Source organism: Rhineura floridana, chromosome 10 (assembly GCF_030035675.1).
Source record: "Rhineura floridana isolate rRhiFlo1 chromosome 10, rRhiFlo1.hap2, whole genome shotgun sequence".
NCBI classification, from domain to species: Eukaryota; Metazoa; Chordata; class Lepidosauria; order Squamata; family Rhineuridae; genus Rhineura; species Rhineura floridana.
The window spans coordinates 67,269,389-67,294,976 of NC_084489.1; the positions used below are offsets into that span (position 1 = coordinate 67,269,389).

The 25,588-nt window shown below is 42.6% G+C and overlaps 1 protein-coding gene across 1 annotated transcript in view; it reads left to right on the plus strand.

Annotated features, from left to right (window-relative positions):
• The window catches only part of CCDC7 (coiled-coil domain containing 7), a 430,640-nt gene that overhangs the window by 76,117 nt on the left and 328,935 nt on the right, over positions 1–25,588 (plus strand). The window contains exons 13-16 of the mRNA XM_061586654.1: positions 4,860–4,954; positions 14,974–15,055; positions 18,866–18,931; positions 22,624–23,028. Of these exons, the coding sequence (XP_061442638.1) occupies positions 4,860–4,954; positions 14,974–15,055; positions 18,866–18,931; positions 22,624–23,028 (648 nt within the window). The remainder of the gene's footprint in view (positions 1–4,859; positions 4,955–14,973; positions 15,056–18,865; positions 18,932–22,623; positions 23,029–25,588) is intronic.

Sequence of the window (25,588 nt, forward strand, 5' to 3'; positions counted from 1 at the left end):
CAGCTGTCTGTTTACAGCCCTGACCGTCATTCCCTTTCCGCCCCATTAAACTCAAGGCATCAGCACACTTCACACCCATGGTCATTTTAAACTGCCCTTGTGTCATGAAACCCTGACAGACAACATTGTCTCCTCTTTTCACATAATATTTGTCCCTTTCAAACAAGACTGAAAACCCAGAATTCACCAGTTTTCGGACAGACAACATGTTATGAGACAGTTCTGGTACAAACAAACAATCTGACAATATTCCAAGTTTATCAAATCTCACCAGTCCTCGAGCCTCCACATTCTTCTGCGATCCATCCGCTAGTTGAACAAAGTCCTGCTCATCTGTAGACATGTAAAACAAACTCCTGTCTTTAATTAATATATGGCTCGCCCCACTGTCAAGAATCCAGTCAACAAGTCCTAAATCTTGAGACTTCTGTTTACAAACAAAGTTCACACTGCTGCTATGCGTCTTCCAGCCTCCGTCCCTGGAGTTTCGCTTGACTGCACAGTCTCTCTGGAGATGCCCACGAGCTCCGCAAACATAACAAGCCTTTAGCCGCTGCTGCTCCTGCTTGCTTCCGACTGCCTCCTTCGGCATGGCACTTTTCGCCTTCTTGCTTCTGACAGCTTCCATCAGCTCGGCTCTCTGCGCCTTCTGCCTCCGCTGCCATTCCTGGGACAAATCCTGCAACGCGTCCCACATCTGTTTAGCCGACGGCTCATCTCTCACACACATCAGTTGAGAATCCGATAGAGCCAAGATTATAAACGCCTGCGCCCTCTGCTCTCGGCTCTTCCAGGCCGCGGTCAATACCGCCGGGGGGTTTCCATCTATAACTTCCCATATATCTTCTTTTATCAACAAAGCACGCATCCTTGGCCTCCAGCTTCCATAATTCTTTTCATTAAGTCGTTCCATCGGCAAGCCTCCAGACATGTTTACAGCAGCCATCCTGCTCACCTCTGTCTGGCACAATCAATCAAGCTGCCCTCTCTGGAACTCCGTCTGCCGTTCAGACCAGCCACTTACTCCTGTGTAACGCGCTGTGGATCTGGGCCCATAACCCTGTTGATGTGTGAGCGTTGTTGCGTGAACAGCATACGTTACGTTGGAGTTAAGTTGAGCAAGAAGCTTCACAAAGGCACTGGTTCAGGTTAAGAGTCTTTATTAGACATTATGGCTTAAAGCTTAAAGGTAGATTACATGTAGAGTTTCCCCCCTTCAAGGAGAAGCTCCCAGTTTAGAGACAAGACACAGAAGAAGGAAGAACTAACAGCAGTTACAACTTTCCCAGCTGTTATCTCCCATTACCATGGCAATGGCTGGCCTTGGATTGTCTGCTCCCAGGCCAGCAAAGACATAACTCCTCCTAGCTCCAGATTTCAAGACTTTCAGACTTGATGAAAAACAACCAGGCCTAATGGGTCAACAGTGCTGTGCCACCCTAGTCAGAGGCAGCATGCTTCTGAATACCAGTTGCCGGAAGCCTCAGGAGGGGAGAGTGTTCTTGCACTCGGGTCCTGCTTGCGGGCTTCCCCCAGGCACCTGGTTGGCCACTGTGAGAACAGGATGCTGGACTAGATGGGCCACTGGCCTGATCCAGCAGGCTCTTCTTATGTTCTTATGTTCTTAGGTTTTCTTCCATTCTGACCCCAATGATTGTAAGTTTGAAGGTTTTCATGTAGGGTCTTCACAGTACAAAGAAGCACAGCAGCAAAAGGTAAAAGCCATTTAGGCCAGCAGGGAATAAATATAACAAGGTCTGTACATAAGGCCGCTGCCACTTTTAGTAAAAACGTAGCACAGTAGCACACTGCAGCTTCAAATATGAAGGAAATGGAAATTATTACCACCTCTGGCAAAACCCAGGTGTAGCAGCAGGGTTGGACCTGGAGCAAATCCCTGGAGCAGTAGCATGTTGCACCATTAGAGAGGGTCTCATGGCTAATATTTCAGCACAGTACATCAACAGATTTGTGAGATATCAGGTGTTTCACATGGACACTTTGGTGTCCATAAGGGAGGCACTGTGACCTCAGGTTTTTCTGGCCTCCATAGATCTCACAGAGACCTATCTGCATGTTCCAATACATCCACAGCATCACAGATTCCTGCACTTCATGTATGAAGACTAACACTACCAGTACAGGGAGATGCCCTTTGGGTTGGCTTCAGCACCAAGGGTATTCACAAGAATCATGGTGATCCTGGTGGCTTACTTGCGTCAGGAGGGTTTTCACATCTACCATTACTTGGATGACATTCTGAAATGATGACAGATTAATAATACCACACATCAGAACATTCATGCAACACAGTTGGCATTGAAAGACCATGGGTTTCTAGTGAACAATGCAAAAAGTCATCTGACGCCAACCCAGAAGTTACAGCATTTGGGAGCATCTATAGATACATGTCAGGAAACAGTGTCATTATCAGAGGACAGGATCTCGAAGGTAAAGGCAGCAGTGGCACCACTTTTGCAAAAGACCTCAGAAGATTTAATGATGTTGGCCAAAGTGTTAGGAATGCTCGTTTCTTCCATTCAGGTAATACCATGGACCAGGTTCCACACATGGCCTTTGCAGTGGGTGTTACTACCTCATCACGCTCAAATAGCACACTCTGAACATAGACAGATCCACTGAGTGCACAGCTGAAGGCATTTTTATGATGGTGGATAAAAGAAAGCAACTTGCCCAGAGGGATATCTCTGAAGAATCCACTACAGGAGGTGGTTACAATGGATGCAGGTCTGGTAGGTTAGGGGGCTCACTGCAGGGGCCAAATTGTTCAAGACACTTGGTCAGCTACAGAAACAAATCACTCTATAAATTGATTAAAGTTGAGGGCTGCAAGGCTGGCGCTACAGCAATTCATATCTCATCTGGGGCTGAAATGTGATGTTACACACAAACAACAATGCAGTGAAAGCACATGTGAACTGACAAGGAGGAATGAAATCAAAGGCACTCCAGCAAGACATGGTGTTGCTAATAGTGTGGACAGAAAAAACTAAAGTCATTCGTTGCAGAATATGTACGAGGAGTGGACAAGATTCAGGCAGATTGGCTGAGCTGGCTATGTGTGATGCCAGGAGAGTGGCAGCTACACAAGGAGGTATTCAAACAGATGCAAAACACTTTAGATGTCTGGATGTGGACTTATTTTGCTTCCGATGTAAATCATCAGCTCCAGAGACATTATACCAGATACCCATCGCTAGTCGCAGGGGGTGCAAATTCCCTGAATTTTTCTTGGCCACATGGAATGCCGTGCATTTTCCCATAAATTCCCATAATGGCTCAGGTACTGAAGGTGAGAATAGAAAGGGCACATGTTGTCTTAGTTGCTCCATATTGGCCAAGAAGGCCATGGTTTTCAGAATTTGTGAACTTGGCTATGGAAACACCATGGAAGCTCCTACCTCGATCAGATCTCTTGCTACAGGGTCCACTGATACAGCCAGATCCAGACTGGTTGGATCTAACTGCTTGGAGGATGAACAGAGGAAGTTACTGAGAGCAGGGTTAGCTCCACAGGCAATCACTACCATTTTGGTGTTACAATGTCCTTCCACAGTGTGGGTATATCAGTGTAGTTGGGCAGCCTTTGTACGTTGGTGCAGTATTCGCCATATGGGGCCAGAAAAAGTGGAGATTAGTGAACTTCTGTCTTTCCTGCAGAACAGACTGAAAAAGAGTTGGCAGCCAAATACCCTACATAGACAGGCATCATTAGCATCAGTATTGTCTGAGTTGCCTCAGCACTCAACTGGGAACTCATCCTTTCTTAAAGCAGTTTCTAAGGTAGCGTTAACTTCTCATCCAGTTCAACATAGGTATCCAACATGGGATTTACAAAAAGTTTTGAGTGCGCTCCAGAAACCACCTTTTGAAGCAGTGAGATCAACGCCACTTTGAATTATGTCATATAAGGTCCTGTTTTTAGTGGCAATAACATCAGCATGAGGAATTTCAGAACTAGGTGCTCTGTCTGTGGCAAAACATCTCTGCATGTTCCACATGCACTGATCCAACTTTTATTCCATAAGTAAACACAGCTTTTCACTGCCAACAGGAGATCTTCCTACTTTTTGTCCACTAGCTTACCAGCTAGTAAACAAAGGATTAGAGTGGTGCAACTTGCTACTTCTTAACAAGGCGCTTCCTTGCAGCACCCGCAGGATTGAATCTCCTGCTCTCAGTAGGAAAAGCGGGAAAAGGTGATGCAGTGTCTCCTCCTTCCCCAACCTTATGTTTAATTAGGATTTTAAGAACCCATATTAAACATTAGCCCTGTCCCCAAATTGATCTGGGAATGGATATGGGATGGGGTGGGTGGCCCCGGGGCAGAACAGGGTGGATCTGCTTGATCCAGAGGTCCTAGATAAAGGCTCCAGGGTGGAACTACAAATACTTACCAGCAGAGCTTTTCTTATGTTTCTGACTTTGGTACAAAATGCAGCTGCCAAAATGTTGGTTCTGAGGACACAATTCTGTCAGATATAAAACTGGGCACTTGCTCAATGTTGTTTTGAGTATGCAGAGTATACAATACAAGAGCACAGCTTCCTTTTGCTATGTATGACAGGTCTACTCTAAGAAAATGAGGGCAAGATTCTAGATGTCAGTTCCCTTTCCATTCTTATGAGTTTCTATTGCTTTGTATCTTTGTGGTGGTTTGGGCAGAAGTGAAGGACTTGACGCCGCTTCTTAGATTGTGTTTTAAGAATGAAAATTTAACTAAGGAATCTTCTTTCAAATGTCTCTGTAAGGTCTGTGCTGTTGCCTGCACATGCAAGAGACAAGTAAAACATCAATACTGTTTGGTAATTACTTGATTTTTTTGCATATCCTTTTAGCAGCAAGAGAAAGGAATGCCAGATGCAAGGAAAAAAATGATATCAAAAATGGAGAAAGTGAAAGTTGAAGAGAAACCTCAAGTAATTACAGAAAAGTAAGAGCATTAGAAAAAGTAATTAACATAAAAATTCCTGTAAGAAAAGTAATTAATAATCTAGACTGCAATCCAAGCCCTCTTTGCTTCTTTAAAAGAAAATGGGGAGGGGTGTCCCTCCATCCAGCTCTGCCAATCACAGAGTGATGGTGTAGAGCTCCTCATTCTACCTGCCAAATGGGTGGGCAGGTGAAAGTTCCCCGGCAGGATCCCCACCACTGGCAGTCCATAGGAAGCCCTGAAGTGTGGTGTTGCAGGGACAGGAAGGGGCTGAGACACCCCAGGATCTGCTGGATTCTTGAGACATCCCCACTTGCCATCACTTGATGGTATTAAGCCCAGTTGAGGTCTTTTGCAGTAACTTGCCTGCCCCCACCTTCTGCCCCAGCCAGCGTGAGTGACTGGGCTGCAGCCGTGGCAGTGACCCACCACTGTCTGGCCAGGGTTTGGATTGCAGTGCCAGTAAATTTTATACCAAACTTCCCACCATGCTAGCAAGTTACCTAAACACCATTTTCCTCTTCACTGAGTTATCTTATGTCTAGCTGCTTACAGGTTAGGATGTGGGGTTATCAAATACTCTGCCATATCCAGATACACTGCATTTAAGGTATTTGCACACTCCTGTCATTCAAGTGTATCCCAGCACATTTACAGTAAGAAATTATTATTTATTTAAGGCATTTATATACCACTTTTCAGGCAGACCTCATAAAGCAGCTTACAACAATAAGTAATATTTGTTAAAAAGTTACAATAAAGTGGAAAAGACAGCTTGTTTAAGAAGAATCTGTTACTTCTTCTCCTCTCCCCTTGGGTCAGGATGCTTCTATTACAGATGCCCCTGTGATAACAGTTGAAGGAGGGAGGGAAGGGCCACTGTGGCAGCTGGATGGTGAGAATTCCTCAGCTTCTTTTCCTCTCCCTTGGGTCAAGATGGTTCTACTGCAGATACCCCTGTGGTGACAGTTGGGGGAGGGAGGGAGGAAGGGGCCACTATGGCAGCTGGATGGTGACAATTCCTCAGCTTCTTTTCTTTTCCTCAATTATATAATTAGAATACTATGAAGATAATAGTAATAAAATGATAGTGATCTCCAAATTCATCAGAACTTGAAACAATTCAGAATGGAAGACTCACTGCAGTGTTTAAAACTGATGGTAAACTATTTTTGGAATCAAGGCCACATTTCCTTTTGCCAGTTTTCTAAGGGTTGCATGCATGTGGTCATAGTAGACATAGCTACCGCACCCTCCCATACATGCACTCATATGATGCACACACAGAGCAATGTGTGAGCAACAAAGGGAAAAATCTCCCAGCTGTGGTGGTGGTGAACAAAGACTCCTCATAAAGCTACAATATATATGAAAATATGATACTACATTCCATAAGGTCAGATTGGTCCACTAGTTCACCTATCCCAGTATTATTGTCCTCTGTGACTGGATATGGAAAAACCTCTCCAAGGTCCCTTACAAAACAAACAATATTCCCACTCCTGCTTCTTTCTTACTGCCCTGACACTCCAGACTTATAACTGAATCTTGCATGCAGCCAAATTGTCTGTTGCTGATCCATCCTGCAGCTGCTGGTCCTGTTGCTTTTACAATTGGTCTGTAGACATCCAGTGACCGCTGCTTAGCTACTTTATGCCAGCTAGAGTCTTGTCAAAGATTATCAACTTGTCAAGTATTATCAATGTTGGATGTTGTATCTGGCGCAAGCAGATGCCCAGGATGCAGAACAGTATAGTGACAGGCTAGATGCCAGTTGAAGCAATGAGCCGGACAAGCAATAAGTTTTAAAAGTTACTTTACTGACAATATATCACAGCTCTCTCTGTACAAACTCCTCGACCCCCACACTCACAAGTGTCTGCTGGCCCTCTATATAGATAAGGCCAGCTGACCGAGCCTAGGTTGCTTAGCAACGTGTCCTTGAAGATGGCTCGAGCTCTGCCAACTTTCGCTTCTAAGTCACGTAGCTCACTTGTGGAAATTTAACCTCTGCTTTCTCGGTTTAATAGCCAACAATCAATACCTTGGCACAGTCCTTAACCAAAATGGAGACAATAGTCAAGAAATTAGAAGAAGGCTTAGAACTGGTGAGGGCAGCTATGAGAGAACTAGAAAAGGTCCTCAAATGCAATGATGTATCACTGAACAGTAAAGTCAGGATCATTCAGATAATGGTATTCCCAATCTCTATGTATGGATGTGAAAGTAGAACAGTGACAAAAGCAGACAAGAGGAAAATCGACTCATTTGAAATGTGTTGTTGGAGGAGGGCTTTGCAGATACCATGGACCATGAAAAAGACAAATAAGTGGGTGTTAGAACAAATTAAACCAGAACTATTATTAGAAGCTAAAATGATGAAACTGAGGTTATCACACTTTGGACACATAATGAAAATACATGATTCATTAGAAAATATAATAATGCTTGGAAAAAACAGAAGGGAGTAGAAAAAGAGGAAGACCAAACACGAGATGGATTGATTCCATAAAGGAAGCCACAGACCTAAACTGACAAGATCTGAACAGGGTGGTTTACAACAGATGCTATTGCAGGTCACTGATTCATAGGGTCGCCGTAATTCTTAATCAACTTGAAGACACTTAACAACAACAGAATCCATGACCAACAGGGGGCGACTTAAGCCTCACCCAGATAGTGGCCAAGAGCCAACACTATATTTCTTTCTTTAATATCTAGAGTCTGAACAAGTCAGAAACACCTATGCTTAATGCAGATCGGTCTGCAAACTCCTTAGGCTACAATCCAAACCCCTTGGCTGGACAGGGTGTGTATGGATGGAACAGAGGTGTCCCTTTGCTCACCCTGCTGGCCTCCTCTGGCCTTCATCTGCAGAGTGACACCAGTGTTATTCCACTCAGATAGAGCTTCCTATCCCATCTACCAAATGTGTTGGTGGAAATGCTGCCAGCAGGATCCCCAATGGCAACAGTACACTGAAAGCCCTAAAACAAGGCATCGTGGGTGAGGGGCTGAGCTGGCCTGGGATCCACACTGCCATTATTTTGCCTGCACGTGCCATCTTGCACCCCAGCTGTTCCTTTAAGCCCTGCCACTTCCTGCAGGGGCAGTTATTACAACTGGGCAAACAACTTTTAATTTTTTTTTCATTTATATCCCGCCTTTCTTTCATCACAGAACCAAAATTTGTACACATGCGGTTCCTATGTGATCTTCAGACCTGTTTCGCATTAGCAAGATTGCTGCCTATGTGCCTTCAGATGATACCCTGGTGGAGTAACTGCCATCAAAGAAGACATGGTTGTCTTAAATTCTGCATAAACTGAAACTTGTTTCAATGGAAATCTAGCATTCAGGATTTCCCTCTTGAGGTGAAACTATTGTTCAGTTCAACCACTGGTTCTCAAAAAATACACAGGGGAAAGCCAATTGGCTGTTTACCATGCACTTGAGATTGTATGTACTGATGTTTGTTTTTAAGGGAAATCCTTTCTTTTACTTTATAAAAAAAACCTTCCCAAATGAAAAGTAAACAGACTTCACTTAAAAGAAAAAAAAATACAATGAACAGTTGTCAGGTTCGCAGTAGGCAGCCTCCCCAGTCTCCTGTGCTTACAGAAAAGCCCAGTTGGAGTTTTCAACCCAGGAAGGCTGAAGAAAACAGATTACTAGAGTGATAATTTGTAGAATGAATGAAAGGACACTCACAAAACCCCACAGCCTCCTCAAAACTAGGGTAAGCAGAAGAAAAACTCTGCACCCCATACATGAGAATTTAACCAAAGCTTTCCCCACCCTTGTTAAGTGCAATTTAATTTCTCATTCATTCATGAAGATTAGTTGAAAAAAACAATTTGAGGTGGAGCATAGTACTAGTAAATTCCTTCTAAGCTTATGGTAGAAGAGGTGCTATGCTATCCTGGTGTACCAAACTAGTACACCTGGCTAGTACACCTGGTGTACCTACTTGGCTGGATGTGGTGATGTCTGGACATATCTACTGAATCTAAGCAGCCCTTGCTAAACAATCATAGAATTGCAAGGGAGATCACATTTAATCTAGTCCTACTGCCTGTTGATGCAGAAAATCCACCACTATAACATCTTTGATAGGTGGCTATTATGAATGGGTGAGAAATTTGATTCAATTCACATTTCAAGCCAAATATATCAAATTCACCCTTTTCAAATTAACATGAGAACCAAAACATAACCATCCTTCAAAATTTGCACTTGTTCGAATTTTGCAAAGCAATTCACCAATCAGTGTTTACAAAAATGCATATGTAAGGGGAAAGTGTGCATAAAAATGAATACATGAGTGAAAATCACATACAAAAATGCATTATATGATGAGCAATTGCTTTCAAAAATGTGTAGGTTAGTCAAAACGGCCTAAAAATGTGTTTATTAGAAGAAATGCAGACTAAAATGCTGGAGAATTTTCATGGGCATTTTTTTTAAAAAATTGCGAATTGCTGCAGATATGTGGAGAACGAAATTTAAGACTGGAAAAATAAGAAAACAAGAGAACCAAACTTGACAGCTCTTTCCATGCCTAGTGCCATCTGGCTTCTACTTGAAAACGCTTCTAAGGAGAGTCTACCACCTTCTTAAGGCAGTCTGGTCTAATGTAGAACAGCTTCCACTGTTAGGAAGCTTTTGCTAATTCTTACACTAAATTGCTTTTCTTGTAATTTGAACCTGTGGTTGAGGTCCCACTTTCTGGAGCAGGGGTGGTTAACCCACAGCCAACAGGCTACATATACCCCCCTTGCATTTTTTCACTCCCCCAAAATTTCCATTTAAATGCTTTTTAATTAAAATGTTTCTTTAACTTCTATGTGTCCTCTGCTTTGACACTAAAAGGTTTTTTTGTGCTCCCCAATGTCACCTCATTAATTTATTAAAATAATGTTTAAATTAATTTTTTCATATAGTAATGTTTCAATTATTTTTGTACTGACTGCTCTCATATGTCATCTGCAAAAATGTTTTTGTGATCCTTAAGGCATTTCCAAAATTTAAAATAAATTCAAAACATTTTTTAAAAAAAGAATTATTTATTTATTTACTTTGCATCCCGCCCTTCCTGCCAGCAGGAGGCCAGGGCGGCAAACAAAGCGCTAACAACACTTTAAAACATCATAAAAACAGATCTTAAAATACATTAAAACAAAACAGCAGTAAAAACATTTTAAAAAAAACAACTTTAAAAAAAGGGTTAAAAACATTATTAAAAAACATATTAAGCAATTCTAACACAGACGGAGGCTGGGATAGGTCTCAACCTAAAAGGCTTGTTGGCAGAGGAAAGTCTTCAAAAGGTGCCGAAAAGATAGCAAAGATGACGCCTGCCTAATATTTAAGGGGAGGGAATTCCACAGGGTAGGTGCTGCCACACTAAAGGTCCGTTTTCTATATTGTGCAGAATGAACCTTCTGATAGGATGGTATCTGCAGGAGGCCCTCACCTGCAGAGCGCAGTGATCGACTGGGTATATAAGGGGTAAGACGGTCTTTCAGGTATCCTGGTCCTGAGCTGTCTAGGGCTTTGTACACCAAAACTAGAACCTTGAACTTGGCCCTGTAGCAAATAGGCAGCCAGTGCAATTCTTTCAGTAGCAGGGTGACATGTTGGCAATACCCTGCCCCAGTGAGCAGTCTCTCTGCCGCATTTTGCACCAGCTGCAGCTTCTGGACCAACCTCAAGGGCAGCCCCACATAGAGCGCATTATAGTAATCCAGCCTGGAGGTTACCAGTGCATGGACAACAGTGGTCAGGCTATCCTGGTCCAGAAACGGCCGCAGCTGTCTCACCAGCCGAAGCTGGTAAAAGGCACTCCTAGCCACTGAGGTCACTGTGCCTCTCGCGACAAAGATGGATCCAGGGGCACCCCCAGGCTACGGACCTGCTCTTTCAGAGGGAGTAGACTCCATCCAAAGCAGGCAACTGGCCAATTATCTGAACTCAGGAACCACCAACCCACAGCGCCTCCATCTTGCTAGGATTCAGACTCAGTTTATTGGCCCTCATCCAGCCCACCACCGAGTCCAGGCAGCGGTCCAGGGTTTACACGGCCTCTCCCAATTCAGATGTTTCAGAGAAATAGAGCTGGGTATCATCAGCATACTGCTGACACCTCACCCCAAAGCTCCTGATGACTGCTCCCAAGGGCTTCATATAGATGTTAAACAGCATGGGGGACAAGATGGTACCCTGCGGCACCCCACAGCACAGCTGCCAGGGGGCTGAAAGACAGCCACCCAACGCTATTCTGTGAGAGCGACCCTGGAGGATAGGATCAGAACCACTGTAAAACAGTGCCTCCAATACCCAGCTCACCAAGTCAGCCCAGAAGGTTACCAAGGTCAAAAGCCACTGAGAGATCAAGTAGGAATAACAGGGTCACACTCCCCCTGTTCTTCTCCTGATAAAGGTCATCCATCAGGGCGACCAAGGCTGATTCAGTCCCATAACCAGGCCTGAACCCAGACTGGGATTGGTCAAGATAATTTGTTTTATCCAAGAGTACTTGCAGTTGCTGTGCCACAACCTTCTCAATCACCTTCCCTAAGAAAGGGGTATTTGCAACCGATTGGTAGTTGTCACAGACCAATGGGTCCAGGGTGGGTTTTTTCAGGAGTGGTCGGATCACTGCCTCTTTCAAGGCGGCTGGAACCACTCCCTCCCACAATGATGTGTTGACCACTCCCTGGATCCACTCAGTCAGACCCCCACGGCAAGCTTTAATAAGCCAAGAAGGGCAAGTTTCGAGAGGACACATTGCTGGCTGAATCATCGCAAACACCTTGTCCATGTCATCAGGCCACATCAACTGAAACCGTCCCCAAGAAGTTGCAGCAGACGTTGCACTGGACACCTCATTGGGGACTACAATAGATGTGGATGGGGCATCAAGACTGCTACTGAGATACCCCACTGGGATACCAAAAATAATTTGTGGCCATCCAAAATTTGGTGAATTTTTAAAAAGTCACTTCTTCATTAATTTTAAAACTGACCACTCAGTTTGTGATGTGAAAAGGTTTTTGTGGCCCTCAAGATCCTCCCAAAGTGTCCTTAAAAATTGGCCATACCCAGTCACATCCACTTAAGACATGCTGTGTCCCACAAAAGTTAGCTAAACCTGCTCTGGAACATCAAAAAACCCAAATTTGCTCCACCATCTATGCTGTTCTGCCAAACTATCAACCTGCTCCCTGAAACGGACAGATCTTTCCATCCATACTCTCCAGTGCAACTTCTGCTATAACATCATGGGATCCATTTCAACTGATGTGGCTTGATGATGTGGACAGCTGCTTGCAACGATACACACAACCATGTGTTCCCTTGACCCTTGCCCTCTAGGTTAACACATCCTTGCAGGAGGGAGTGTCCATCATGAAAGAGGTGGTGATTTAACCACTCCTGATGAAAAAGCCCACCTTGGATCCATTCATTTGTGACAACTCCTTTCTCATAAATACTACCTTTTGGGGTCATGGTGGGATAGTTGCAAGCACCTTTAGTTTCAACCTGAGTTCAGGCTTGGTTATGAGACTGAATTGGCCATGGTCACCCTGATGGCAAGTGGGGAGGATGGGCTTTTGCTGCTGCTTCTTAAAGAGGTGGAAAGGAGAGGCCAGGGATGATCACAAAGGGCTTCCCAACCCTTCTTTCCATCCTTACTGTTGCCACCACCACTTGGGGAGTGGGAACAAAGCAGAGAAAGTCTCCCCTTCATCCCCCCACTCCTGCTGCTGTGGGAAGTGAGAGAAAGAAGCCCACATTTATGGTTTCCCTCAGTGGCAGCAAGTACTTGGGAACTTCCAATGGATTTTGACAGGTAGGCAGAGTACCCTATCTGTCAATTATGTGATGTCATAATGATGCCATGTGATTGACAGATGGAAGACCCCACCCATCTGTCACATTTGGTCCACAGTGCTGAACCTCATAAGAATCTTGCCCATGGAGCAGCCATGCAAGACATGGATCAGTGCCTGAACTTGATAGTGGGCTGGATGAGGGCCAACCAACTTATTCTAAATCCTGGCAAGTCAGAGGCACTGTGGATGGGCTGTTCCAAAGTCCAAATAATTGGTCAATTATCTGCTTTTTGAATAGGGTCATGCTCCTCCGAAGGAGCAGGTTCATAGTCTGGGGGTGCTTCTGGATCCATCTGTCTGACTGGAGGTCCAGGTGACCTCAGTGACAAGGAGTACCTTTTGTCAACTTTGGTAAGTCAGCTATGACAGTTTCTGAACTGTGATAGTTTGACGCCTGTTAGCCATGCAATGGTAACCTCCAGATCAGATTACTGCAATGTACTCTATGTCGGGCTGCCCCTGAGGTAGGCCTTGAAGCTGCATCTGTTGGAAAATGAAGTGGCTTGACTTCTCCCTGCGCCAGTCTACAGCAACCATATTATACTGCTGCTGAAAGAATTGAAGTGGCTACCAGATAGCTACTGAGCTAAGTTCAAGGTGTTGCTACTGGTGTACAAAGCTCTATACAAGTTGGGAACAGGATATTATACTTAAACAATAACCTTACCCATTATATACCCAATCAGTTAGTTCACTCTTCAGGTGAAGGAGTTCTTCAGATACCAACACATCAGGAGGTTCATTTTGTATGATATAAGAATTGGGGCTTTACCCCTTGGAACTCCCTCCCATTACATATCAGAGACGCACTGTCTCTTTTTGGTACCTATTGAAGACCTTCATTTTTAAGCATGTCTTTTAAGCTCTTTATGCCAGTCTGTGGCTTGTCTACATTTGTGCATTCTTTAGCTGTGAATCCATGTATTTTAATTGTATATCAGGAGCAACTTCTCTCTTTCCTGTTCATACCAGTAGGTGTTCCCTTTTGTGTTTGTCCCTGCCTTCTGATTTGTACTAACGGGGCATGTGCACAGATAGCTGCGCCCACACACATTATTTTTTTTAAAAAAATCCTTGCCCAAGACGCGTGCAAAAGCACGCAGTCAGGCAATTGTAAATTTGCTCAAACAGTTTTCCGGTGGGGCACAAATCTGAGGGATCAAAATAAAATGTATACGCTAGTGCCATTTGCTTGCATATTTTTTAGTTTTGTGCAAATCTGAGGGATCAAAAGAAAAATATACACAAGGCTAAGCTCCTGAGGTGCCCTTACTAGCAGGCTGGAAAAGAAATGGAAACAATTGTAAATTCTCAGCATCCACTTTTCAGATTTTATTTATTTTTATTTATTATTTGATGTATATCCCACCTTTCCTCCCAGCAGGAGCCCAGGGCAGCAAACAAAAGCGCTAAAACACTTTAAAACACCATAAAAATAGACTTTAAAATACATTTAAACAAAAAAAAATTTCAAAACATTTTTTTAAAAAGATTGCTGCCAAATACTGTATATCTGGTGTAGAAATTTTAATATGGTTTTCATGGGCAGTTTTCTGGTTATCTGAGGGATAAAAAGATTTTAAAAATTTCCATTCAGGAGCACACTGGAAATAGTATGAGCATAGCTGGAAGAGAAATGGTAGTAGTAGTGGACATGGAAAGGGGAGTAGCAGAAAGTGACAATTGATCCACTGATCACTGAAACAATCTGCAACCCTGAATACAGTGGTTTGGAGCCCGATTTTCCACAACTTATTGGATTATGACTGGTGTTGCTTGAGGGTAATGTTATGTGGACTACACAAATTAATGGAAATGCAAAGAGCTGCAAACACACAGCAAATGCTGGTGTGGACAAGAGCTGTATCTATATTGGATTTGAAATTGTTTTTGATTGTTTGTTTTTACTATGAAATCACTTTGAGATATCTTATGGGAAACAATTCATAAGTGGAAAAAAATAAATAAAATGTTCCCTGAGTTGTAATGTTTTTGAACATTCTGTGCCATTACAGCTGCATTGCCAATTGGTGTTACAAACTTCACCTCTACAACAACAATAAAATATGTTTTGCATGCCTTCTTGACCTTGTAGTTTGCCCTGTATGTTCTTAATTGCAGGCTGCATAAATGGGGTAATCTTCCTTCAAAGCAGAAAGAATTTGAAAACCAGAAAATGAAAGAAGATTTAGCTAAAGCTCAGGTAATAAGTATTCTAGCTCCCTGAAAAAGTCTAATTGCCAAAGAACTATACCTCAAAAATGGACTGAGAGAGATGTTTCCATTGTGAGCTAACTTCTTTAAAGTCTGCACAGGAAGCAGCATAGGAGCAAGAAAAGGCAAAGTCACAATAAAAAGAGTAACAAATGGCTTGTAGTGAAGGCAAACCCTTAATCTATATATTGTGGGAGAAAAACTAGCCAAAGATACTTTTAAGACTCATCAATTTTTATGGGAGAATTTAAAATGTCAAATATCTTGTACTGAAATCAACAGGACTTAAAGATGTTAACTTTGGCTCATTGTGCTCAGTGATTTTTCAAATGGCAGATTTGCTATCTGCATTAAGAATTTGAATTTGGAAGGGAAGGCAAGTGGATGCCATGGAGCTTTCCCGACTCCTCCTCTGCTGTCCCCCCTGCCAGCTTCCCACTATAACTACAGTAGGGCCCCGCTTTACAGCGTTCCGCTAATACAGCAGTTGTGAATTGTAGAAAGGCCCTGCTTTACAGCGCTTGTTCCGCTTTTATGGCAGTTTTTTGCTGCCGGGCGCCATTTTGGTCAATGTAAGTCAATGGGATCTGCTTTACAGCGGGGGTCCGGAACGTAACCCGCTGTATGAGCGGGGCCCTGCTGTATTGCTCTGTTAGTCATCTAGCTTCCTCTGAGTGATTTTATACTGAATCACCAACAGGGGTCACCTTTTTGTCTGTGACCATATTTGAAATGTTGAGAGAGTGCTGTGGACACCCCCGCTTCTGCTTCCCCCAGGTCACTTCCCCTAGCACGACACTCACTGCTTTTCAATGAGGTCTGGGTAAAAGTTGGTTCCAGCAGAATTAAAACAGATCCTCTTGAATTTGTACAATTTTTATGGGGTTCCCAAAAAACCCACCATCCAATTAAAGCTTACTTTGATGGACCAGACACTCAAAGTCATAGATCCAATGCTTGCCAGTATTACAAAAACATTGATACAAGGCAGTGCATCTCATGGGATCTTTGTGTTTTTTACACAGGATGATAAAACCACCAGTATATCACAGAACACATCTGTGGACACGGAGGTGACCTTTGATTTGGTAGAGGTTTTGAGAATCCATAAGGATGTGTGTCTCAGATCCATGTTTTTACACTATAGTTGTGCTAGAAAATACCAGATCCTGATAATTATGGTTCAGTCACATGTGATTTTATGGTGGTGATAGGAACCCATTAAAAAAGTTCACAAGTTCAAGAGGATCTGCTTTACTGCATTCAGTTTGAGTATGTGCACCTTCTTTCCCTTTCTTCCTTGCACTCCATACTGTCTGACCCTCTTAAAAGACTCCTATGGCTCCCCACTTTCCTCTTCTTGGTCACTCTGTCCCCCCCTTTTCTTCTTCCCTCCTAACTTATCACACACTTCCTCCTACCCTCCTACCGTCCTGGGCTCCTACTGGGAGGAACGACGGGATATAAATCTAATAAATAAATAAATACCCTTTTGGTCAGTCTTATTTCTGTTCAGGTGCTGATCTTAGTAAGCACATAGAGCTGAAAGAGTAAGTGAGAGAGAAGGTGTTGCTCTTCCCGTTCCTATTTCATCTCTATATGCAAGACCTCAGGGATAAAGTATTTTCTGGACCCATTTCAATTTTAATGTCTCTTGTAAACCACTTGAAGATTTCTTACAATCACGTAGTAAATAAATTGTGTTAAATAAAAATAAAAATAAATTTGGCAGAGCACCATCATACAACCACGCTATTTGCTCATTTTAGAATTATATGTTTTCTAATACTGTAGTTTCAGGGGATAAAGGCCCTTGTTTGCAGACAATTTTTTTTAAAAAAAATTCTATTACTTTCAAGTAACTCTAGGCCTAGTGCCTATCCTTTCAGCCCAATTAATTGGTTGGTCATCAGTTTCAATTGCAACCCATCCTCTGACACTTTAATAGGAAAGCCAAGGATGTTTGTGCAACTCTTTGTAATAGGTGCAGGAGTATAGCGAGGCAATTTTCATTGGGTGGGCAGAGACAAAAACTGGGGGGGGCTAAAAGGGTTGGGGCATCAGTCACTACAAAGGAGGGGTCTGGGGAAAAAGTTTTCATAGGTAATGACAAAAATAAACCCCAATTTATGCATTGTAATTAGGAACTATGACTTGTTCCTAAAAAACAAACCAATTTAAAATATAATATTTTCTACATGTAAAATATTTATTTATTTATTTCATTTGTATCCCACCCTTCCTCCCAGCAGGAGCCCAGGGTGGCAAACAAAGCACTAAAACACTTTAAAACATCATAAAAACAGATCTAAAATACATTTTTATCTATCTATCTATCTATCATCTAAAATAGTTATATAAATTAAATAACAGTAACTAGGAAGTAAGTATATTGTGCAAGTCTTCATACCATAATGATCTGAACTGTTAATAAAGTCTAATGTACCGTGATTTCTCTGCAAACTTGTAGAGGAACTATTCATGTGAAATTCCTTCAAATATGTTACTTTCAAAAGCCAAGATTACTAAGTTTGCTGTTCTCTGGTGAAGCACTGAATGCCACATGGTGTCAGCACATATGTTAAAGTTGAGCATGAATTTTCGCACACAGTTATAGATGCACTAAAGGTGAGTACTACAGCATACAAAGTGTACATTCGTAGAAAGGTTTCCTTGTACAGGTACAATGTTGTAGTAAGCTTGTGACCTGTGAGTTCAGTTCTCCTGAGGCAGCTACTTCTCATAACGAACTATCCTGGTCTACTTTACCATGCTAGGAAAGTAATTAAGAGAAGTTTCACTTTGAAAATTAAATTAATACCTATAAACATCACTGTTTATAAGGAAACACTTGACAGCATGTCACATAGGAACTATACGTTTCTCCGAATTACAGGTGCTAGAATCAACTGTACAAGCACACAATCTCTGTACTACAGAAAGGCCGTGGGCCAGCTAGCTGACACTGCTTCTAATGGCTCTACCAGCTAATCTTACCCTATTTTGATAGTACATATATTTGCATGAGAAAAGTTAAATAAGGTTAATTATTTTTAATGATCATTTGCCCAGTTGGGTGGAGGTCTAAAATTACTGCAACTAAGCCTAAGGAAGAAATGCCCACACAATATTCCAGCTCCCCATTGCCTGGGCTAAGTTAATAAGGGGTCTCATTAGGCTTCCTGGGCCTTGCAGAGCTAGCTCACTCACCTCTCTGCTTCTTCTCAGGTCCCGCCCTGGACTAAGTTAGGCTGCTGCACAGTCTAGGCCCAAAAGCCTAGGCACACCCACCAGATGCACTAATAACACCCACCACCTACAGAGGCTGCTGAGCACTACAGTGGTGAGGGAGATGCTTTGCAATGCATAACAATACTGTCCTTCCCGTCCTTCCTTCCTCCAATTGCAAGCCCTTAGGTTTGCCAACTGTCTCCCCCATTCATTAAGATTCATTCACATCTTTAACACTTATATTTGCTGTGTTTGCATTCCCTTGGTAACTTTGCCCTGCCCTCTCTTTGAACGCCTAAACTGAATTTCTAAAAGCTCAACTGAAGTTTTAAGTTTCTGCAATGCTAGAAATTTGGGGACTGAAGGAAAATTTCATGGGGGGGGCAGCATTATCATTTGGGGTGGCAATGCCCTCATTTGCCCCCCCCCTCCAGCACTACACCCCAGAATAGGTGCAGTATACTTGTGTGAAAAGGTAGGGCATATCTTTGACTGTTACGATTTGAATATTGTAAAAAATAAACCCAAATTGTGAATTGAAATGCCTAAACAAAGTTTGCCGTTTTAGGCAGAAGTTCAGTCTCTTGAACAAGAGAAGAAAATGCTTGAAGAGAAACTACAGAAAGCATTAGAGGTATTACTTGCAGCAGTACCTTTAGATATTAAGAAGAAATGTTAAATGGAGACAGTTACATGCTTAGGTTTCATATTATTATATGGATAATATATTACTAGAAAGGTTTATCCAAATAAGACCATAAGAACATAAGAAGAGCCTGCTGGATCAGGCCAGTGGCCCATCTAGTCCAGCCGTTTGTTCAAATCAACATGAAATTTAGCCCTCCTATCCCACTGCTTCCTGGCCTTCATTTCATCTTTAGGTTTCCCAGGTCACAATGCTTGCAGTTATAGTAGAATCAATAATGGACATTCCCCTGCCAGGGTCTAGACTTTAAACCCACAACCTTACATCCCATTGGCTCTTGGGTCCACAACAGCTAGCCATGCAAACTGCTTAGCCACTTCCTTTCTATGGAGCTTAGACACCTCTCCTGAGGTATTATGTGAGACGTTACTCTCTGTTGCAGAGTAAATCTTTATCTCGCCTCAAGGAAGAGGGACACAGCTACAAGTTTTAAACAAGTTGATTTACTTAACATCAGGCATTACTTGTTACAAGTGATTTTGTGGCTTAGGTCTGGCTTGACTTGGGTAGTGATGCTCTTGTAGCTTTGGCTCTGATCTAGCAATCATATCTCATGGTCATGGGACATGAAAATACCTTAAGATCCTTTGTCAGCTCTCGTCTCTAGTAACTCTTTTATGGTTTCTGGGTGCATTTTCTGTGGCATCCATTCCACTGTTCTGTGACAGTCTCACTGGCTGTGACTTATCCCTTTGCCCTGCTGCTTGTGCAGACTGCTTTTGCTATTCTGCTTTCCATATGAAGCATGTCCTCATTTCCTTCTGCATCTTCTTGTCAGTGCGTTTTAGTGCAGCTTCCCTATCCTGGTACTGACTGTCTTGCACACTCTCCTTCCTGTACTGGAGCTCCTCCATTAGTCTGCCTTTCACAAACTCTCGTGTGAGTTGTCCTTCAGGTCTTGTTTCTAAGGGTACTTTATGATTCAGGCAGACTTTAAAGGAGTAAGGTTTTTATGTGGTTGCCTGTTAAATCATCCTCAATAGCATGTAGTATCCCCACCACTTCCAACATTGTGTTTATGTGGTCTTGCATTTCCTTTCCTTTACCAAGGACTCATCTACATGTAGCAAATACACTGCTTTTATCTTCGCTATTGATTTGCACTGTCCACAGTTCCTGCTCAATGGTAGCTGCCAATCGTTTTTTTCCATTCACACAAATAGGGATTCCTCTGGGAAGAATTAGTCTCACTGTTTCCTTGTGGGTTCGCCTTCTAATTGTACATTTCCACGCCCTCTGGTTGCTAGGTGACCAAGCATGCTCAGTCTGTTCTATCAGCTGCAGTAGGTTCCTTTAAAAAAACCCTGAAAGTATGAATATCTGTTTTCCCTGCCTACGGTTGGTAGGATAGAGCTGAAATACAAATCTTTGTTTGAGCAGTGTTACGCTTTTGTGCATAAGATAGGGAAAAAGGAAATAAAGACACCATTTGCAGCAACAAAAAAAAGGCCAGCAGAAGGGAGGAGAGCAGCCAGAAATTGCTTGTCAGCCCACAAGAAACGAAATGAAAGAAGGGAGAAGGAGATAGTGGGCATGGAGGGGGGAACGATTAACACACCTACCTGAAAGCATCAGAGCAAGCATCTGCAAGCTCAAGTGGAGCGGAGATTTCTTTCCTCCACTTTTCATATCAATGGATTGGGTTAGTACAGATTTACAGGGGGGAAACTGCATGATAGCTGCTGTTTGCCAGTAAGATCTTGTGAACCATGAAAATTTAAAAGAGATGTGAATAGCTCCAAACACACAGTAATCCACCCTGTAGATGAGTCCAAAGTCTCATTAGTTCAAATTTGTTCTTTCATGTAGCGTTTGTAATGCATTCCATATGCCTTTTGCTGTGATTCCTTATGTGGATCAGTTATATTCTACTAGTAAACTTATTGTTGCCTTTGTCTGACTATCCTTCTTGTCCCATTCCGGGGGTTTGCTTCTGGCCTGTCTGTAATGAGCACCTTCAATAAGTCATCTAAGCTTTTCAACTTTAAACTTCCATAACTGATCATTCATATTATTCAGCTTGCTCACTAAAAATATTAATTCAGAGCTACTGGCCAGGCTTGCCATTTACCTTTATTTTACCCTCTGTTCTCTTGTGGAAAAAAAGGCGCTGGGAATTCTGGTTTAGCTTCCTTGTAATCAGCAAGCCTTTCTGGAAGCTTCCTTGTAATCACTCCTTTCAGGTGCTACCGGTTCACATGGTGACTCCGAAGATTCCTGAGGCTGCCTGAGTCCATAACCTGTTATAGAGTAGTAGGTCTTTATCTCACCTAAAGGAAGACAGACACTGTAAGGTTTAAACAGGTTCTTTTACTTAATAACATCAGCCATTACTTGTTACAGCAGAAGGCAAGTAAGAAAGGGGAAGGAGAAACTAAACTCACAATTTAGGAAGACCACTTAACTCCCACGCCTACTTACATTTACCCTTAGTGGCTTTTTCTCTCTCAGTGCAGTGGGGATTAAAGACTGTTGCTTATTCCAGCACTCTCTCCTCGACTCTTTTCTTCAGGTCTATGCCTCTACCTCCCCATCCTCTGCTTTTCATCTCATTGCCTACTTTGACCTTAAGGTTAGGCAACTTTCCTAGCACTTGTCTCCCTTTTCCACAAAAACATTACCCCTTCTGATAACAAGTGCTGTAAATTTTCTTCAAAGACCCCTCCTTCCATCAATTCCCTTTTTACTCAAACTTCCTTTTGCTTGATCTGCCTTTCCCTCTATTGTTCTTTCTTTACCTAGTACTTACTTGCACCCTTCTTTTGGTCACCTGGTCACTGGGCTTCCTGCTCTTTAGCTTCCCTGTTTCTGGGACACTGTATTATTGAATTAAAAGGATCCTCAAAGATAATCTAGTCCAAGCTCATACCAATGCAGGAAATACTCTACTACAGCATCTCTGATAGGTAGCCATCCATTCTCTACTTAAAAACCTCTAATGAAGAAAAGTCCACCACTTTCAAAGGCAGTTTGTTCCACTGTCAAGCAGCCTGTATCATCAAGAAGTTGTTCCTAATGTTTACTTTAATCATTTTTATTTTTATTTGAACATGTTGGTTTGATTTCTACCTTCTGGAGCAACAGAAAACACATATGCTCCATCATCTACGAGCTTCTTCCCAATGTTCAATCTGCCCCCCAAGACTACTCCTGCTTTTAAGACCTGTGTGAGATTTTTATTACGGCCCCACAGAAGCTGTAAATATGCTGACAGTTTTATTTCCTGAGCAGCTGGAATGTTTATGAACATTTTATGCCAGCTTGGCCAATTGGTGTTAGAAGCTTCATCTCCAGGCAAGTAAAATACAATATAGATATTGTAGAAAATTAATACTGTTGCTTCTGACATTGCAGTTTAAGGCTGAGCTGAAAACATTCCAATTATTTTGGTTTCATTTTTCTTTCAGTCTAGTCTGTAACAAATGCATGGATAATGCATGCAAAATCAAACTTAAAAGATAGGGTTACAGTTTGTGTACCAGCCAAAGCTAGAAACAAATCACCCCTACCCACTGCAGTGACTGGATTTCCCCAGGTATTGTTGAGCCTAATTCCATCCCCAAATGGTACATTTGATATTACATAAATGTAAATATTTTACTCAACTTTTTTAAAAATAGGAAGCTGAGCAGGCTAAGATTCAACTTGCCGAAATACCTCCAAATATTCCAGACTGGCAATTCCCTTATACAGCAATTGCAGAAGATGACAAAGATGTACAGAAGAAAGGCAAAAAAGCAACAAAATCTAAAGGCAAAGGAGAAGATCAAACAGATTTACGAAAAACGTCTGTTAGTGGAACTGACAGAACAATCCATCAGTTGCAAAGACCTGACACAGGAAAAGACATTTCCACAGTACCCCAAACAAGAGATGTTAAACACAAAACAAAGGGGTCAATTTATGTAGAGCCTGATAAAGGACTGAGTGAAGGTCTTGAAAAAGAACTCACTGAAGGCACATCAGGAGTAACTGACAAAAGGCTGGAGGAATCAAGAAAAACAAAAGCAGGAAAATCAGAGACAGTAAGTAATGTTTCTTATTTTGGTTATTAAAATATAGATAAACATTGAATGAAGCATCATTTACAACTACATATTTATATTCCTCCCCTCAATAATATTCTAGCCCTTTCATTTGAATTTGTAAGGCTAGGCATACCACTGGAAATATGTGCATGCAGCAAACAGGCTGCAGGAACCTTTTGATAAGCAGAGGAAGGAGTATTGGAGGAGATAGGACACTGAGGTGGCAATCCAATTCATATTTATGCCAGGCTGAGGTGAGTTGGATATGATGGACCACCGGCTGAGCTGGCAGGGTCCTGGCTCCACCAGCAGAAACCCCTCCGCTGTGGTGGAGCTGGAATCCTGCCAGATCAGCTGGGGGTCCGCTGGGGAAGCCCAGCCTGGCAGAAGCTGATGGAAGGCCTGAAAAAGGAGTGTTCGTGGGGCATGTTGGAGGAGGGGCCAAGGTGGGGAGTTATGCAACATCCAACTCCCATTTAGAGTAGTCCTGCAGGTCCTAGTCTGGGCCAAAATTAAGCTGAGAAAAAGGTTGGTCTAAGAAAATAATTCTAATAGAAATCCATGGGGAGTGCTTGCTTGCTGGTAGGGGTATTCATGAGAGCTGGCTCTTCCTTTTTTGTTGCTGCATGCAGCTCCCGGTGGAGCCAATATTCCACCAGCTTGACAACTCCCAAATGGGAAATGGATGCTACAGAGCTTCCTGCCGGCTCCTCCTCTTCCGGCACCCCTTCCACTGGCTTCTCGTTGCTCTATGACTCACTGAAGAAAAAGACCGTTCTGGATTAGACCAGAATGATCTATCTCTAGGTTAATATCCTGCCAATGACCAAGTGGCCAAATATAGATATCTCACAAAGTTTTAACCTCATGAGATATGAAGAACATCACTGTAATTAATTTGGATATTTACGTTATGACAGAAGCTGGAGTCAGGTATTTACTTTTAGATAACATTTTACTTTACTATATAGAACATTTTTGACTGAAAGAACAAATCAGTTTATGCACTTTTGTGCAATGCATATTAATTTTGTTCAAGCCATATATGCAGTTGTGTCTGGTGCCAATTGATACAGGCAGGGCACAGGTCAGCTACCAGTAGACAGCAGAAGCAGATGGCATGGTGGGAAAGTGGTGCTCACCTGGAATCCTCATAACTGAATTGCTGCTGCTTACCAGAGTAGGAGGGGTGAGGTCAGCATTGTGCAAACACACCAGCAGAGCCAATATGATACTCCTGCTAGTGTGCTTGCACAGCAGACTTCCCTGCCATGTCACTCCTCCCACTGTCCTGCTTGGCAAGCAGCAGCAGCTCAGCTGTTGGGAAGTCAGGTGAGCATCATTGTCACACCATGCTGTCCACTACTGATAGGCAGAGCCAGGGATAACAAGAGGCAGAGCACTGCAAGGTGGCAATCATATGCACATGCACATGAAAGTAAGTCCTATCAAATACAGTGGACTTGTTTCTGAGTAAAATGCATAGGATTGTGTTAGTAATGCAATGGGGCTTGCTACAAAGAAAGTATATTAGATTGTGCCTTAGGATTCCCTACTGGTTCTATTGCTCCTGCACCTTTAATATCAGCCTGACATGCAGAAATTAAACAAGTGAAGCTCTTCATGTCATGAGTCTATCAGTAGTGAGGAAAGCAGATTCAGCTTCTGTTCATATTGGGGGTGTGTGGAATTAGAAGTGCATAGGAGTGCAGCCTTCATTAACTTACTGTCTGCATAATAGGCAACTGCTAAACTCAGAAGAGCAGAGTCAGTTAAAATAAATGTTGGCAATCCTTCTGCTACTGCTTAGTCTAGAAGGATGATTTAGATCATTTGTAAATTGCAGGGAACAAATAGAGTTACCATGTTTTTTCCTTGCAGGATCCTCAGCTGCAGGGGAGGCTGATAGTCAACAGAGGTAGCTTTTCCAAGAAAGGAGATTCCACAAATTTTTTTAGCCTGCTTCATTTCAGGCATTGAAATGAACATGCACTAAATGTTTCAACAGCCACAAATCAATTGCGGCCTTCCCCCACATTTTATAGTAAGCAAAGTTCAACATTAGATGCAAAGTATTTATAGAAAGTCCTTTCTCCCAAACTGCAGCTTCCCATTGCATGGCAGCTAAAGCTCACCAGTAATTAAGACACATAGACAGGGCATACTATGACGGAAAGAAAGAAGTAACTCAACATTTCATGCAGGCAAATCTCTCAGACACACAGTATAGAAGCCTACAACATTCTATTATAGAAATAGAATTTATTTATTTACAGTGCAATCCCACACATGTCTACTCATAAGGAAGCCCCATTGAGTTCAACATAGGGTTGCTAAGGCAGACGCATCCCAAACCCTGAGATTTCAGGGGCGAGCCCTAGTGATGTCATGGGGCAGCCCTCAGAGCTGGCTACATCCAGTCTGGGGGTTGGTGAGGAGGATGCAGCCGATTCCAAAGCTGTGTGTGTGTTTCTGTTACAATGGGCCTACATCTCTCCAGGGAAGAGAGATTTGGGCCCATTGTCATACCCCTTGGCTCAGAGCCAGCTGCATTCAA